This window comes from Phymastichus coffea, unplaced genomic scaffold (genome assembly GCF_024137745.1).
Source record: "Phymastichus coffea isolate CEN01 unplaced genomic scaffold, Cenicafe_Pcof_1.1 PCOF00257, whole genome shotgun sequence".
Classification (NCBI taxonomy): Eukaryota; Metazoa; Arthropoda; class Insecta; order Hymenoptera; family Eulophidae; genus Phymastichus; species Phymastichus coffea.
Genome location: NW_026707068.1, coordinates 48,090 through 61,898, shown reverse-complemented (window position 1 = coordinate 61,898; position 13,809 = coordinate 48,090). Strand labels below are relative to the sequence as shown.

At 50.9% G+C, this 13,809-nt stretch overlaps 1 protein-coding gene across 1 annotated transcript in view; it reads left to right on the top strand.

The window, feature by feature from the left end:
- The window catches only part of LOC131674577 (uncharacterized), a 45,272-nt gene extending 31,767 nt beyond the window's left edge, over window positions 1–13,505 (top strand). The window contains exons 5-14 of the mRNA XM_058953318.1: window positions 189–503; window positions 2,354–2,468; window positions 6,953–7,350; window positions 7,432–7,614; window positions 7,674–9,270; window positions 9,348–9,451; window positions 9,629–10,015; window positions 10,085–10,171; window positions 10,652–10,821; window positions 11,746–13,505. Of these exons, the coding sequence (XP_058809301.1) occupies window positions 189–503; window positions 2,354–2,468; window positions 6,953–7,350; window positions 7,432–7,614; window positions 7,674–9,270; window positions 9,348–9,451; window positions 9,629–10,015; window positions 10,085–10,171; window positions 10,652–10,821; window positions 11,746–12,100 (3,711 nt within the window). The 3' untranslated portion in view covers window positions 12,101–13,505. The remainder of the gene's footprint in view (window positions 1–188; window positions 504–2,353; window positions 2,469–6,952; window positions 7,351–7,431; window positions 7,615–7,673; window positions 9,271–9,347; window positions 9,452–9,628; window positions 10,016–10,084; window positions 10,172–10,651; window positions 10,822–11,745) is intronic.
- The last annotated feature ends 304 nt before the right edge of the window (window positions 13,506–13,809 follow it).

The window sequence follows — 13,809 nt, the reverse complement described above, 5'->3', positions numbered from 1 at the left end:
ACTCCGACTTCTCCTTTTTACAGCCGACTTTTGCTTCTGCTTCATTTAGCAGATTTAGACAAGGCCGCCACCGCGAAACCAGTCCCTCGCTTTTGTCTTTCGCCCTTTACCCTCCACGAGCGAGGCTGCTTTATTATCGTTCACGTGCAGCAGCGAAATAACGAGGAGCCCTTGGTTTTTTGTTGCAGCAGCAGCAGCAGCAGCAGCAAGCCCAGCAGCAGCAACAGCAGCAGGCGACTCAACAGGTCCAGCAGCAACAGCAGCACCAGCAGCAGCAACAGCAACATCAGCATCAGCATCAGCATCAGCAGCAGGTGAACTCGCCGGGAGGTGGCAGCGGGGGAAAAGTCGGCGGCAGTCCGTCGCCCGGTGCGCTGGTGCCTCTCGGCAGCAAGTCCCCGGTGGAGCCCAAGCCCGTCGAGTGCAACCTCTGTCATCGCAAGTTCAAGAACATACCAGCGCTCAATGGCCACATGAGACTGCACGGCGGCTATTTCAAGAAGGTCGGTGCAGCGACCATTACGACCTAACGAGCCTCGCCTCGCCTTGATTAGCCATCAAATCCTCGCTAGCCGTGGCAATTACAGCAATGAGGGCCGATTCTGGCGCGAGCGAGCAAAAAGAAAAGCCCCCCTTGTCCCCTCCCCCTCCCGCAAGGCCGCAACCAGCGCCACCGACAATTAGGTCGCCGCCACTTCCAATTCATTATCTCTCTCGGCTTGCACTTTGCTTTTCGCGCGCAGCTCGTCGCTCGACGAGAGAAACCAAAGCGTCTCGACGACCGATTCAAATGATTCGGGCTCGCTCGGAGATCAAGGTGGAAAAGAAAACGGGACAATGCGGCGAGAATCGGAGAGAGGGAAATCGAAGGAAAATCACGCGCAAATAGTGTGTCGAGGCTTGCCTCCATTATGCAGATTGAATCTCGTCGGTCGGGACGCTCTCGCAAGCATTTACGTTGCTCGGCGATGGGCGGCAGAGAGCTCGCGAGCGCGAAAGAGCGAGAGCGAGAGCGAGAGCGGTCCGGATGGGAGCTGCGCTTGCGCCGGGATTTATCGAAAAGTTTCAATGGGGCGCTCCAGCGGGAAATCTGGATTAATGCACGCTGCGGAGGCAGCGCCGGCCGCCAGTCGTTTTGCCGCGAATGCCGCGCGCAGTTTTTGAGGTCGCCGTCTCCATCGGCGCGAGCGGGGCTCCGGCGGACTTGATCTTGTTGCTCTCGGTCGACGTGGCGCGCTCGGCCGGTGGGTGGCGAATCCGACTACGCCCATTAGCCGCAGTATCCGGATGCGCGGAGCGTAAACAGCGCCGTTTTTGCGCAGTTGCACTCGGGGCCGAGCTGCCCCGGTGGGCGAGGTACAAAGGACTCGCTGCTGCCTGCCGATGATCGATAGCGCGCGGCGATTCTCGATAATTGGAAGGCGATATCGGCGATCCTTCATCGTGCTCTCCCTCCGGCTGGCTGCTATTCATTGTCGCGGGACTGCGCCAAGCAAGCTGTATATGCATCGCGACTCGCCGATAAATCTCCGTGCCGCGGAAGCAGCACCAGTAGCAGCTAGCGAGAAGGACGCTTGGGATCGATTGGCACGTGCGAGTATACGTGTACGCGCCGCAGCCAGCTCTCGTCTCTCTCCCTCATCAATATTCATGACACGGACGACGCGCGCCACGCGTGCACTCTCTCTCTCTCTCTCTCTCTCTCTCTCTCTCTCTCTCTCTCTCTCTCTCTCTCTCGCGTGTACATGCGCGCTGCGCTGCTCGGCCCCTTCAAAGACAAAGTTCAATTTGGTGCATGATCTATAGGTAGGCTGCGAGAGCGAGCGGCAAACCGCGGGGGAAATTGAGATCCTGCGCGGCCCCGCGAATCCTCGCGTTCCCCCGAAAAGAGCAAGCCGCAACGACGGCGACGGCGACGGCGACGGCGACGGCAACGGTGATGGACGACAAAGACCAGTTCGCGGATCGAGACCCCTTTTGGGCTCTCCGCCGCCTGCCTGCTTCGTAGAACCACCTCACAGATTCCATTAGCGGATAATCGAATGCCGCTTCAATTAGCTCCGCTTAGTGATCAGCTAACAAGCGTCCCGCGTGCTGCTGGCGCCGCCGCCGCCGCCGCCGCCGCCGCCGCCGCCGCCGCCGCCGCCGCCGCCAGCGTCGACGCTTCACGCTCCTCCGCCATCCGACCTATTAATCTCGCATCGGGCCATCACGCCGAAACGCCTTTCCATTCGCGGCCTTGCTCCACGGACGCGACGTGACCCTATCATTACGACGGCTAATTAAAATCACAGCGCTTTGCCGTGCATTGATCGCTCTATGTTTATTCTCTTTGTCTTCCGTTTGTCTCTAGGATCTCGACAGCAAGAAGAGCGAGAAGAAGGAAGTGAGCGGGCCACCCTTGCAGACAGCCTCGGTCAGCGTGCGCGCTCTCATCGAGGAGAAAATTATTCAGAAGAGGACCACAGGTACGAGATAATTGTTTCTCTGTCGGCACTCAATAATTGATTTCGAATATTTTCGGATTTCAACAATAGCGAGCCAGAGAGAGTCAAGTGCTTTTCCAATTTTCCAATTGATTGAGCGCTCATCGGTGTACACACGGCGCGCATAATCCGCAGGCAAAATAAGTCCGACGCATGCAACTTTTCAAAGTAAAAATCTTGGACTATAAAGCGCGCGAATTCTTGGCGGATTCCGCGCAGCGGGCGAGCGAAGCGCCCGCCTACGCGCTATATTTCGACGGAGTCGGAGCGCATGAAAGCGGATTTGCTGGAAACGAGGAAACGGGAGTGAGGAGTGTACGGCAAAGAGCGTGGCGAGCAATATATATATATATATATGTATGTGTGTGTGTGTGTGTGTGTGTGTGTGTGTGTGTGTGTGTGTGTGTGTGTGTGTGTGTGTGTATAGAAAAATAGACAAAAGAGGAAAAACCGAGCGAAAGAAAGGAAGCAAGCAGCGGCGGCGGCGGAGTAGAGTAGCGCCAGGGCCGGTTTCCAGCCAGTAATTCATCGAACGCGCTCGCCGGAATATTTCTTGCATTGTCCACGTCGCGCCGATAAATCAGAACTCGCGCGAGCACCAGGAGGGGGAGGGGAGGGACTCGAAGCCCCCGAAATCCGAAACCTCCACTGAAGCGCAAAGAGGGGCAGATTCACGACAGAGCGAGCTGCGGTTTTGTGGAAAGTGCGCGCGCAGCTTCGCCGTACTTAGCGATTTATGCACGACTTCATCTCTTGCTACCGTTGCTCTCTCACTCTCTCCCTCTCTCCCTCCCTCCTTCAGTCGACAAACAGACAAGCTACCGACTCGGCGGAAAGTTTGTAGTTCAAATTTCGCTCCAACCAACCGTGCAATCTTTCACGTCTATTTTTCTTCCCGTCTATCTCGCTTCTTTTCTCTTATTGATTCCGAAACTCGCTCGTCGATTTCCGCGCTTTATTCCATCAAATACGGCTCCGCTCATCGCTAAATTAATTTGTGTGTTTGCGAGGTATTGCGTTATCTATTACTAGCAGATGTCCCATCGCGCGGACTTTTGATGATGATTGTTGCGATATACCGCAGCCGAGAGCTTTCCGATGACGGGATGAACGGCCAATAAATCAGTTCAGCTCGATTGTCCCGATTCTCCTCCGAGGGTATGCCAAAAATATACGGGAGGCGAGAAGAACGCTTCCCAAGTAATTAGCGAAGCGCGTATATGCTTCCGGGAGAGGAGAGGAGAGGCGAGAGAGAGAGAGAAGGAGGCAAAGCTTGGGCGCGCGCGCGCGCGCGTGGGTATATATGGGTGACCGCAGGTTCGTTTGGCCAACGAGCAGCCAGGCCCGCACGTATTAGCTTCGGGCTTTGAGGAAGCAATTTGCTCTGGTTACAGTGGGTGATTGCCAATTTGTAAAAATCCCGTCCCTCGAATCAGCCCGTCTTGCTCGCGAGCGCGAACCACGGTTAACACGAGAGCACGCGGCTTTTATAACTTTCGTGAATGGCCGCATCAAAGGCACGTTATTGGAAAATTCAAGTTTGCAAAAAGAAAAAAAAGAAAAAAAAAGGACGCAGTGCGGCCAACGGCGCGGAAAGAGAGCGAGAAAAATCGAAAATTAAAGAGGATTCGTAGAGCGAGAGAAAGAGAGGCCGTGTGAAAGCTTTTCTAAATGGGTTAGCCAATAGAGAGAGAGAGAGCGAGCCGGAGAGTCCGACGAGTCCGACTGGCACAGAAGTTAATTAAAAAGGGGACTCCGGCCTGGCCGCGTCGTAACGCTCGCCTGATTTGATTAGTAGTTTTAGCCAGCGACAAGCCCGAAAAGTCAGTCTCGTAAACACGCTTCTTTATTTGATCCCAGGCGCGCGAATGTTGTCTCTCGATACGTACGTGCAGAGGTGCTTAGTGTTTACCCCCCTCGTGGCATCGACTTAACTTTCGCCAGTCTGCGTTTTCTCGCTTTTATCGAGTCGTAAATTCTCAAAAGCCACTTAGTTTTTCTAAAACGCATCCCATAATCATCCCCTCCCCCAACCCGCGCTCGAATATAATCACCCTCGCGCGGGGGAACAATTGCAAAACCGACTGCGCGTGCATTATCGTGACGCTCTCATCCCGAGTATAAATTGGCATTTGTTTGTGCGCCGCAGGAAGTAGAGAGAGAAAGAGAGAGCAAATGCACGCGACTGCCAGAATTCCCTGGGAATCCGACAATGAGGCGCGCGCGTGCCGTTACGCCCCCGTCGGTCTATATTTTTTTCGAGCAACAGCTCCCCATAGGCGAGCGATCATGCGGACTTTCTCACACGTTCGCAGCGGCGTTGAAAATCTCTCTAGGAAACTAAGGGGTGAGGATGATGCTTCTCTCTCTCTCTCTCTCTCTCTCTTTTTCTCTCTCTCAATCTCTGTTCAGGGTAATGCGAGAGTAAAGCTGTCGTTAGCGTCAATTGCTTATGCTTCGGATGAGCGATGACTATTTTGATATCGAGGGTGGCTATGCATACACGCGTACTCGAGTGGATGGGATTTACTCGGAGCTTTAGTTATTATACCAATGTCTTTCGAAGACAGAGAAAGAGAGAGAGAGAGAGAGAGAGAGAGAGAGAGGGGTGGCCGAGTAGGAAACCAGGCGTTTGGTATTATTACTATTGGTAAAAACGAACGGTCAACCGGGCTCCAAATGTATTTCGCCATTTTTCCTTTGCCACGTCGCCAAATGACTTTTAATTGCGCGCACGCTCGGCCGAATCAGCGAGGAAAGGTCTCACTCTCGCGGGAAATTGACGAACGAAAAAGCTCGCTCAATCGGGTTTCCTTCGGCGAAATAAATATCGAGTCGGATTCGCTCGGCGCGATAGCCGGCCGGGCTTGCAAGCGCGCTTTCGCGTACTCATATTGCTAGGTAAGCATCGAAGGGAAATTTACGAGGCGGCAATATTTACGAGTATTGCCTGGAGAGCGCGGCTGGGAAAGGGGGCCGGGCAGAAAGACCAGCGAGGCTCGCCTATTCGCTCCCTTGCTCTCCTTGTCTATAGCTCAAAACCTGCGACGATCGTCACATTCGTATTCCTCGGGCGAATTCCGTATTGGTTTCGCGAACTACGCGATTCCAAGCGCTACAGTCAACAAATCAAATCAACGCACGCGTAAGAGCTTTGTGAAAAATTATGTTTACGGGGCTGCTGTGTCGAGTCAATAAAGTAACAAAATCAATGAAAAGACGACTACAGCGAGTGAACGATTCGTCGAGCATGCGACAAATTTCATTGTCTCGGCTGCTACGATTAATTAAGACGACATTACCAAATTTAACTGCGCTTTCTGCCAGAATAATATCGTCCATCATTTATACGTTCACGACTATTGCAATACATTCCATGCTCACGGCTTTCTTCAGCCAAAACTCCATCGCTGATTTTACATTCACTCCAATCATGAGTCGAAAGTTTTGGCTTGCCTTTTCGAAGAGAAAGGAAAAATGAAATCATCTTGTTTTTTAATGTTTGATAGAAGCACCGATTTCTTTTCTTCCGCGATAAATTTATTAGCCGATAAAGTTTCGTTGTGATTCGGTGTACTTTTTCGTGGTTCACAAACATTGCCAAAGTTTCATGATACTATAATAATTGACTTTTACTATTTCCTAAAAGTTTTGATGGCGTCTCTGATGGCGCCTGATGTTCGTTACAATTGTTTGAAAACTATCCGCTATGTAATGTGAGTTTGATGAACTTTCCGCAAAGCTGATTACGCCATTCTTGACGTTACATTACAAAGCCACTGCTACGGTCATCGATGCTAGTAATTGAGGACGAAAACGTCGGTGGAGATCCAAAATTACTTTTTCTCGATACGTAATCGAGTTTACTTGTTCGGCTCCTTCTGTTTTCTCATTCTGTTTCCATGACGTTTGAGATGCCGTAGATGTAGATGTTAAAAACATTAACGAGCTCCGAATAATCTACGTTGCAATGTCATAATTGAAAGATAAGACATTGCTCGAGGAACAAGTTGGCTTCGAGAGAATAGGCCACCGTCGCTTCGCCTTCCTTTGTCTCGTTCCTGCGGTGCGAAGTTTCACAAGGTCAAGGAAAATGCGGGGTTAATGGTTATCACGCTAAAAGAGTCGAGCATTTCGCTCGTGTAAAGCGAATCAGCGTGAGAGCCGCACGCTCAGCAGCAGATAAACGACGCGTGCACGCACTGCATTCAGGATATTGCGCGCCGGCTCATAGAATTCTCGACCTAGTCGCCCCTTCGAATTGACTTTGGGACTTTGACCACAGCACATCCCTCGATCAACCGGCGCGAGGTTAATTTAAACGTTCTTGGAATACAAATTGATCGTTAATCCCTCGGTAACGTCTGATATACTTCGGGTCAAAGTGATTAGCTGGTACAGTCTGGCGTACAAGCGTGCCACCTACGGCAACAAGTATCGCGATAATTCGGGCGACAATGTTGCAGCAACGGACCCGAATGCGGTGCAGCAGCAGCAGCAGCAACGCATAATAACCGCGACGCTGACGAATCAAGGCACGACCACGAACATCGTCACGACGACTACGGCGGACGCGCAGCAGCAAACGCAGCAACAGCAGCAACAGCAGCAACAGCAGCAGCAGCAGCAGCAGCAGCAACAGCAGGTGCACCAACAAGTGATCGGGAAGATGAGTTTCGTGGTGCCGGCGCCGCCGCCGCAAGCGGCCTGCGAGAAGGTGCGTCGACTGTCGGACGGCGAGCACTTCCGGCAGCCCAACGTGACGATCGCCACCCTGAGCGGCGTCGGCAACTCGGCCCAGAAGCAGCTGCAGGAGGCGCAGACCCAGGCCCAGGCACAGGCCCTCGCCGACATGATCCTGAAGGTTGGCACGCGTTCCGAGCTCGGCGCTGGCCGTTGCGCGCCCGCTGCGATACCGTTGCACGGCCGACTGACTTGCCCGCAGGGCACCACCAAGATTTCCGTGAAGCGCGCGGGCTCCGAGCCGGGCCAACGGATCCAGCTGACGTACCAGACGCAGACGGGCGCGCAGCCGCAGGCGCCGCTGGCCGAGAGCTTCGCGATGAGCGCCTACCCGGAGGACGGCGGCTACTTCAGCCCGAGCCTGCAGGACGAGGTCTTCCAGCAGGTATTATTTTCTTCCTCGCGCCCTCCTGGCCGTCATCTGCACGCTCTGCTGGCGCGCAGTTCCAGAGCGCCTCGGGACTGCTGCAGGACCAGGGCGGCGGCGGCCCCGGCGACGCGGGCCTGCAGGAGGCGATGGGCCTGGAGGAGCGCTACGGGGCCGGGGCCGGGCCCGGCGGCGGGCAGCACGTGGTGAACCCCGACCTGCAGGCGCTGGTCAACTCGCCGCTGCCCGACTCGCTGGCCGAGTTCGGCGCGTACGGGGCCGGCTACGGCGCGGCCGACGGCCAGTCGCCGCTGGGCTCGCCCCACGACAGCCCGAGCTTCACCTACCCGACGCCGCCGGCCTCGCAGGAGGGCCTCCTCTCGAGCGGCTCGCTGCCGCTGCTCAGCCCCCAGGAGGACAGCGACGCGGTGCACTCGGTCTCCTCGCCGCTGTCCGCGGCCTTCTACAGCACGAGCATGTCCTCGGCGGCGGCCATCGAGGAGGCTCTCAGCGAGGTGCTGCCCGACGACGAGGAGGAGGACGAGGAGGAGGCGGCGGCGGCGGCGGCGGCGGTGGCGACCGCCGCCGCCGCCAGGGCCGGCTGCGAGCCCGACTACGCGTCGCACGCGCACTCGCACTCGGCGCCGCCGCCGCAGCTGCCCTCGCCGGCGCCCTCGCCGCTGTCCTCGCTGCCCCCCTCGTCGGTGCCCTCGCCCTCGTGCCCCATCCAGAGCCAGATGATGCCCAACTCCGAGGACCCGCTGCTCTCGTCCAGCCCCAAGGACTTCGGCGGCGCGCGGCGCAAGTTCGAGTTCCAGTCCTACAAGCTGCTGCAGCTGGCCAACCAGAGCCTCGTCGACCTGGGCGGCCTGGCCTCGACCATCGTGCTCGACAACGGCGAGCTCAAGCTGCTGCAGGGCTCCGGCGCCGCGCACGCCGCGCACGCCGCGCACGCCGCGCACGCCGCGCACCCCGCGCACGCGGGCGGCCTCGCCGGCAAGGCCAGCATCTACGTGCAGGCCGCGGCGGCGCCCGGCCTCGGCGGCTTCGGGCCGCGCCACGCCGAGCCCGCGCAACTCGTCAACCCGGCCAAGTTCCTCGTGCACGCCGGCGCGTGCCCGCCGTCCACGCAGAAGCCGGCGCCGGGCGCGGGCGCGCGACTGCCGGTGCCGCTCGACCAGATCAAGCAGGAGGACTCCGTGGACGACGAGGACGTGTTCGTCAGCCCGGCCGGGCAGCTCTCGTCGCTGGGCCTGGGCGCCGACGCGAGCTGGCGCTACCGGAGCAAGCGCCCGCGGCTCGACTCGTCGCGCCGCGACGGCGGCCCCGTCCACGCCAGGTCGCGGCTGCGCCGCGCCTGCGACCGCCACTGGGACAGCAGCTACACGCCGGCCCCGATGCTCGACCCCTCGCGGCCCGGCGCGGGCCTCTACGCTCGGCTGCACCGCGCCCACCGCGACTCCGCCGAGTTCAGCGGCTCGGACGACTCGCCGGCCAACGAGCTGGCCTCGGCCTCGTCCGACGGCCCGCCGCCGCGGATCAACATCGGCACCAACTACCAGGCCTCCATACCTCCGCTGCGCGAGCTCGACCACATCGGCATCGCCGCCGAGCCGGAGAAGGACCATCTGCTCTGGGACCCCGGCATCGACGCGGCTCTCACCGAGACCGAAGGTTGGCCGTCTACGCCGCGCTCGCTCTTCCGTCGTCTCGGACGTCCGGCTAATGCCCACGCGTGCTTGCATTTTCAGTGGAAGTCTACCTGCAGTTCGCTTGTTGCGCCGCGGCGCCAGGCGGCGGTAGAAACAAGGAGTACGCACTTCATCTCTTGCACATGTGCGGGGGTAACATTCGAGTAAGTGCTTACTGGAATAGTAGTAGTAGTAGTAGTAGGAGGCAATGACAATGCGAGGGCAGTTTGAATGTTGAACTCGCGATCGCGTCTGATTAACGTTCTGGCCCGCAACGCATTCCAATTCGCTAATTTTATCTGGATAGAAAACGCCTAAATAAATAAATGAACAAATGATAGGAGGCCATGCTGAGGCTGATGCGGCCGACGTCGTCGTTAGCGGCGGACCACCCGCTGCGCAGTTACGAATGCCACGAGTCCGATCGTTGGACCGAGAGCGAAACGAACTGCTTCTATCAGAGCCTGCTGAAAAACAGCAAAGACTTTTCCGTGATAGCGCGCGAGGTGGGCAGCAAGAGCAGCAAGCAGTGCGTGCAATTTTATTACTTGTGGAAGTGGCTCTGTCCCGAGGAGTACAAGAGAATGCGACTGAGGCACTACAGCAAGATCGGCATAAAAATCGAGCAGAGCAACGAGAGCGAGGACATGAAAGAATTGCGGGAGACCATGGCTTCGGTAGCCGAGCTGGACTTTAGCGAAGGAAAGTCCATTCTTCAGCGAACTCTGGTAAGGCACGACTGAAATCCCATCGCGATTCTCAATTCTGACGCGTGTCTCTGTCTGGCGTGCCATTAGATGCAGTCGACCAACGAGAGAGAAAATTCGGCGACTTTGACCACTAGCGAGGGCGAGCTACGGCTCTACGCTTACGACTTTCAAGATGTAAGTACGGGCCTTAACGCCGACGACACCTTGGCGTAACAGCGGTATACGTGATTTTGCCTCGGAAGCGAGGTGCTGCGATCTAGCCGAGCGAGTTTAATTACGAACGATTGGGTTCTCGATGTAGCCGCTATTGAGCTTTTCAAATTGTTGATAAGATTTTTTTTGAATGTCGCATGTATACATTAACTGTAATACTACTGATCGTCTTGTATATGCTTAATACTTGATGTTGCGTTGAATTCTCTGTTCTCTTGACAACTGATTTTTTTCCATTGACGTGCTTGTTTCGTCGTCCAAGTGTAAACGTATACTTGTGGATTTGTCGAGCGAGATGAAATATCGGCTGAGGGATGGGGAAAGGGGTGGCTTCGAGGCGGCGGGCCAAATAAAGAGCTGATGAGCCCAGAGGTTTAAGGTTTGTTTCCTGTGTTGTTGTTTATTTTGGCTTTGTGTTTGCTTTTTCTTTACATTGTCCAGAGCTTTAGCGGGAGTACAGTAACGGTAACGAGGGCCGAGAGCGCTCAAATTGGCCGCGGCAGCTACGCTAGCGTCAACTACACCAACTCACAAACTCACACAAGTATCGAGCGACAAGCACCACTACCCGCGCCTACCTTACTCCACTACCCTTGCAAGATTTGCGGGAAGTAAGTCTCTAAAATCACTAATCTTAGCTCCTCAACACCCACACGCATCGTCTTTCTCTTTATTGACTTTACCGAGTGCCCACTACTTGTTGTCTCTTTCTATGACTTTTGTGTACACTCGCACTCGTAGCGATCGTACGTACGAACGATGAACGCAAACGACACCAAGATACACATCGCTTACCTCAAAGTTTCTTTGTTTGTTGTACAACATTTCAGTACATAGTCGATACGTGCAAGTGTGGCCAAGTCCACGCGATATTGTCCATTCCGCTGAATACCGCACATAAAGTACTAATCAAAATCATCACTTCATACATTTACATAGTTTACAAATGCACGTATGTACATACATACATCTTTACACTCCAGTAACTAAATCGTGTTTTTATGGTTTTTACATTTTACTATAATAATGTTTGATTGTAACTTTTATCTCACCATATGCTAATGCTTGGCACTTAATAGCTTTTCTTTGTAGACTTCTCAACGGTTATAAATTTGTTGTATGAGATTACACGGAGAAAAAGACCAACTAGGTAGAGATGAGTAAAGCCAGCAAGCAACTTGAGCAAAAAGCCCCTAAAACGATTATTACTGTAACTTGAAGAGAAATTCTATAGGTCGTTTGTAAAACAACTTAATTAAAAGAAATGCCCAAAAATATATTCATTTAGTCTAACGGAATCGTAAAAGAAGAAGATAGAAAAAAAAACAAGTAGAATTTTAGAAAAAATATTAGCCGTGACCACAACAGAGATAAAATAATGAATAAATATGAATAATCAAGTTACATCGTTTATTTAAAGTTAATAAATTAAATGAGTTATAGATACAGAAATACAACCACGTGCAAAACAACTCAGTATTCTTTAGCCTCGAAATAAACTGATATGTTGAATTCGACTTTTCAATCATTTTCAGAGTATTCAACAAAGTGAAAAGCCGAAGTGCACATATGAAGTCTCACCGATCAATACCCTCGCCAGATTCAACGGGGGCACAGGAATCTAAGAAACAAATACAGTTACAGCAACAACAACAGCAACGTCTGATACAGAGCGGCGTTCAACAGCGACACGACCAGTCGAACGCTCATCAAAATAAGCAGCAACAAATGAACAGTATACAAAATTTACAGCAGCATCAAAGTCACTTGATGAATACTCAAGAATGCCATTTAAATCAACAACAGCAACAACGACAACTATTTCCTATCAATTACGACTTGCACACCAACCACATGTGGCACAACCCACTGAGACTGCGACCTCCATAGGATGAGATTCGTAGCGAGGCTACACTGAAAATACCCTAACAAAGGCTACTTATTTGTAACATGCGCATGGATATGTGATTGTGATAAGATATGATAACATCACTTCTACTAGGGTGTGACATACGTTTTATGTATTTTTACACAAAACCACGATATAGAAGTCGAATAAGAAAGAAGCCTAACTAAAAAAAAAGACGTTGTGAGATAAATAATCAATACTTCAGTGTCTTAGGTGTATGATTTTTACAATAACTGTATATTCTTGTAATTATTTTATATATAACGAAGAATCAAAAAAATCACTAATCATCCAGAGAATTTTGAATTTTTTTTCAAGATTTCTTGACATTGTTTTTTACTTTCGCGGATTCTGAGTATCAAGTATAATTATTTATTACACACGATGATCTTCGCATTCTCATAATTTTAACGCAATATTTGTTGCCGTGATAATATGATTAATTTAATTATAGACAAAAATAGTTATATTGCTAATGTTCAGTTGAAAGTGACTAATATGAATGAGAATAAATCAATATATACATTACAAGTATCCATACGAATATTTAAACGAAAAATCTATAATTTATCGAAAATCATACTCATATACATTTCGTATTCATCGAGTAAAGTGGCCTATCAAATATCGCACGTATTTTAAATGTTATCTATGGTTACTCTTATAAGGATAGAACATTGAATGACAAAACCACCTCCTGAACAACCTCATAAAATCAAATTTGAATAATATACTCGCAGAGTACCGCATCTGCATAGTTTACACACAACTTTCTTGATGTTGGGTCATGAATATAATATTTATTACTCGTTAGATAATTTTATCTCACTATTAGAAACTGTAAAATTGGCTGTACGCCGGTACGTCATTTCATTGTCGAAAGTAAATTCAGAGAATTGTAGGCACAAATTGATTTTTATTGTATAAAATGGATATAATTTTTTTTTCAATCATTATAAATTATTATTATTAATGAAATGAGCACATTTTTTGCCGGTTATTAACATAATTCATGAAATTTCTCCTCCGGATATTATGTCATTTCAGACATTTATTATATTTTCAGTTATGTGATTAGATAATGAAAAATTTGTTGTTTTGAAAGAAACCATAAGTTGTAAGCGTAGAATAAATAAATTAAAAATAATCATAAGATTGCTAAATCAATCATTGAGCAAAAGAAGAACTTGTAGCGAAGTAAAGCGAGTTGATTTCATGGTGCTTTAAAATATAGGTACGCTTGTAAAACACTGTTATTCTGACGAGAGTTGTCGCATGTCGTATTTTGCAATTGTAATAATGGATGTGTTTTCTGGATTATCTACATTGTTGATATTATTGAAAGAACTTGTTGCTTTCGATCATAAATATATTTTTTAAATTAAACTTACTCTTTAATTATTTACTATGGTGGTACATGAGTAGAATGACTTTTTAATATTAATTCATTTTTGGCATAGGCATGCAATATTACAAAATTAATGTCATTTCTTTTAATCACGCGCATAATGCATAAATGCCATACATCACAAGGAAGATTATCGTTGCATATTAAAATACACCATAGGTACCTGGATATTAGGAAAATTTTTCAATTTCCAAAGTTACGATAAAATGCGAGTGATAGCAGTGAGTTAATAAAAATTATGGTTTTCGAGTGGTTGTTACTATCTCAAAATATAAGAATTTT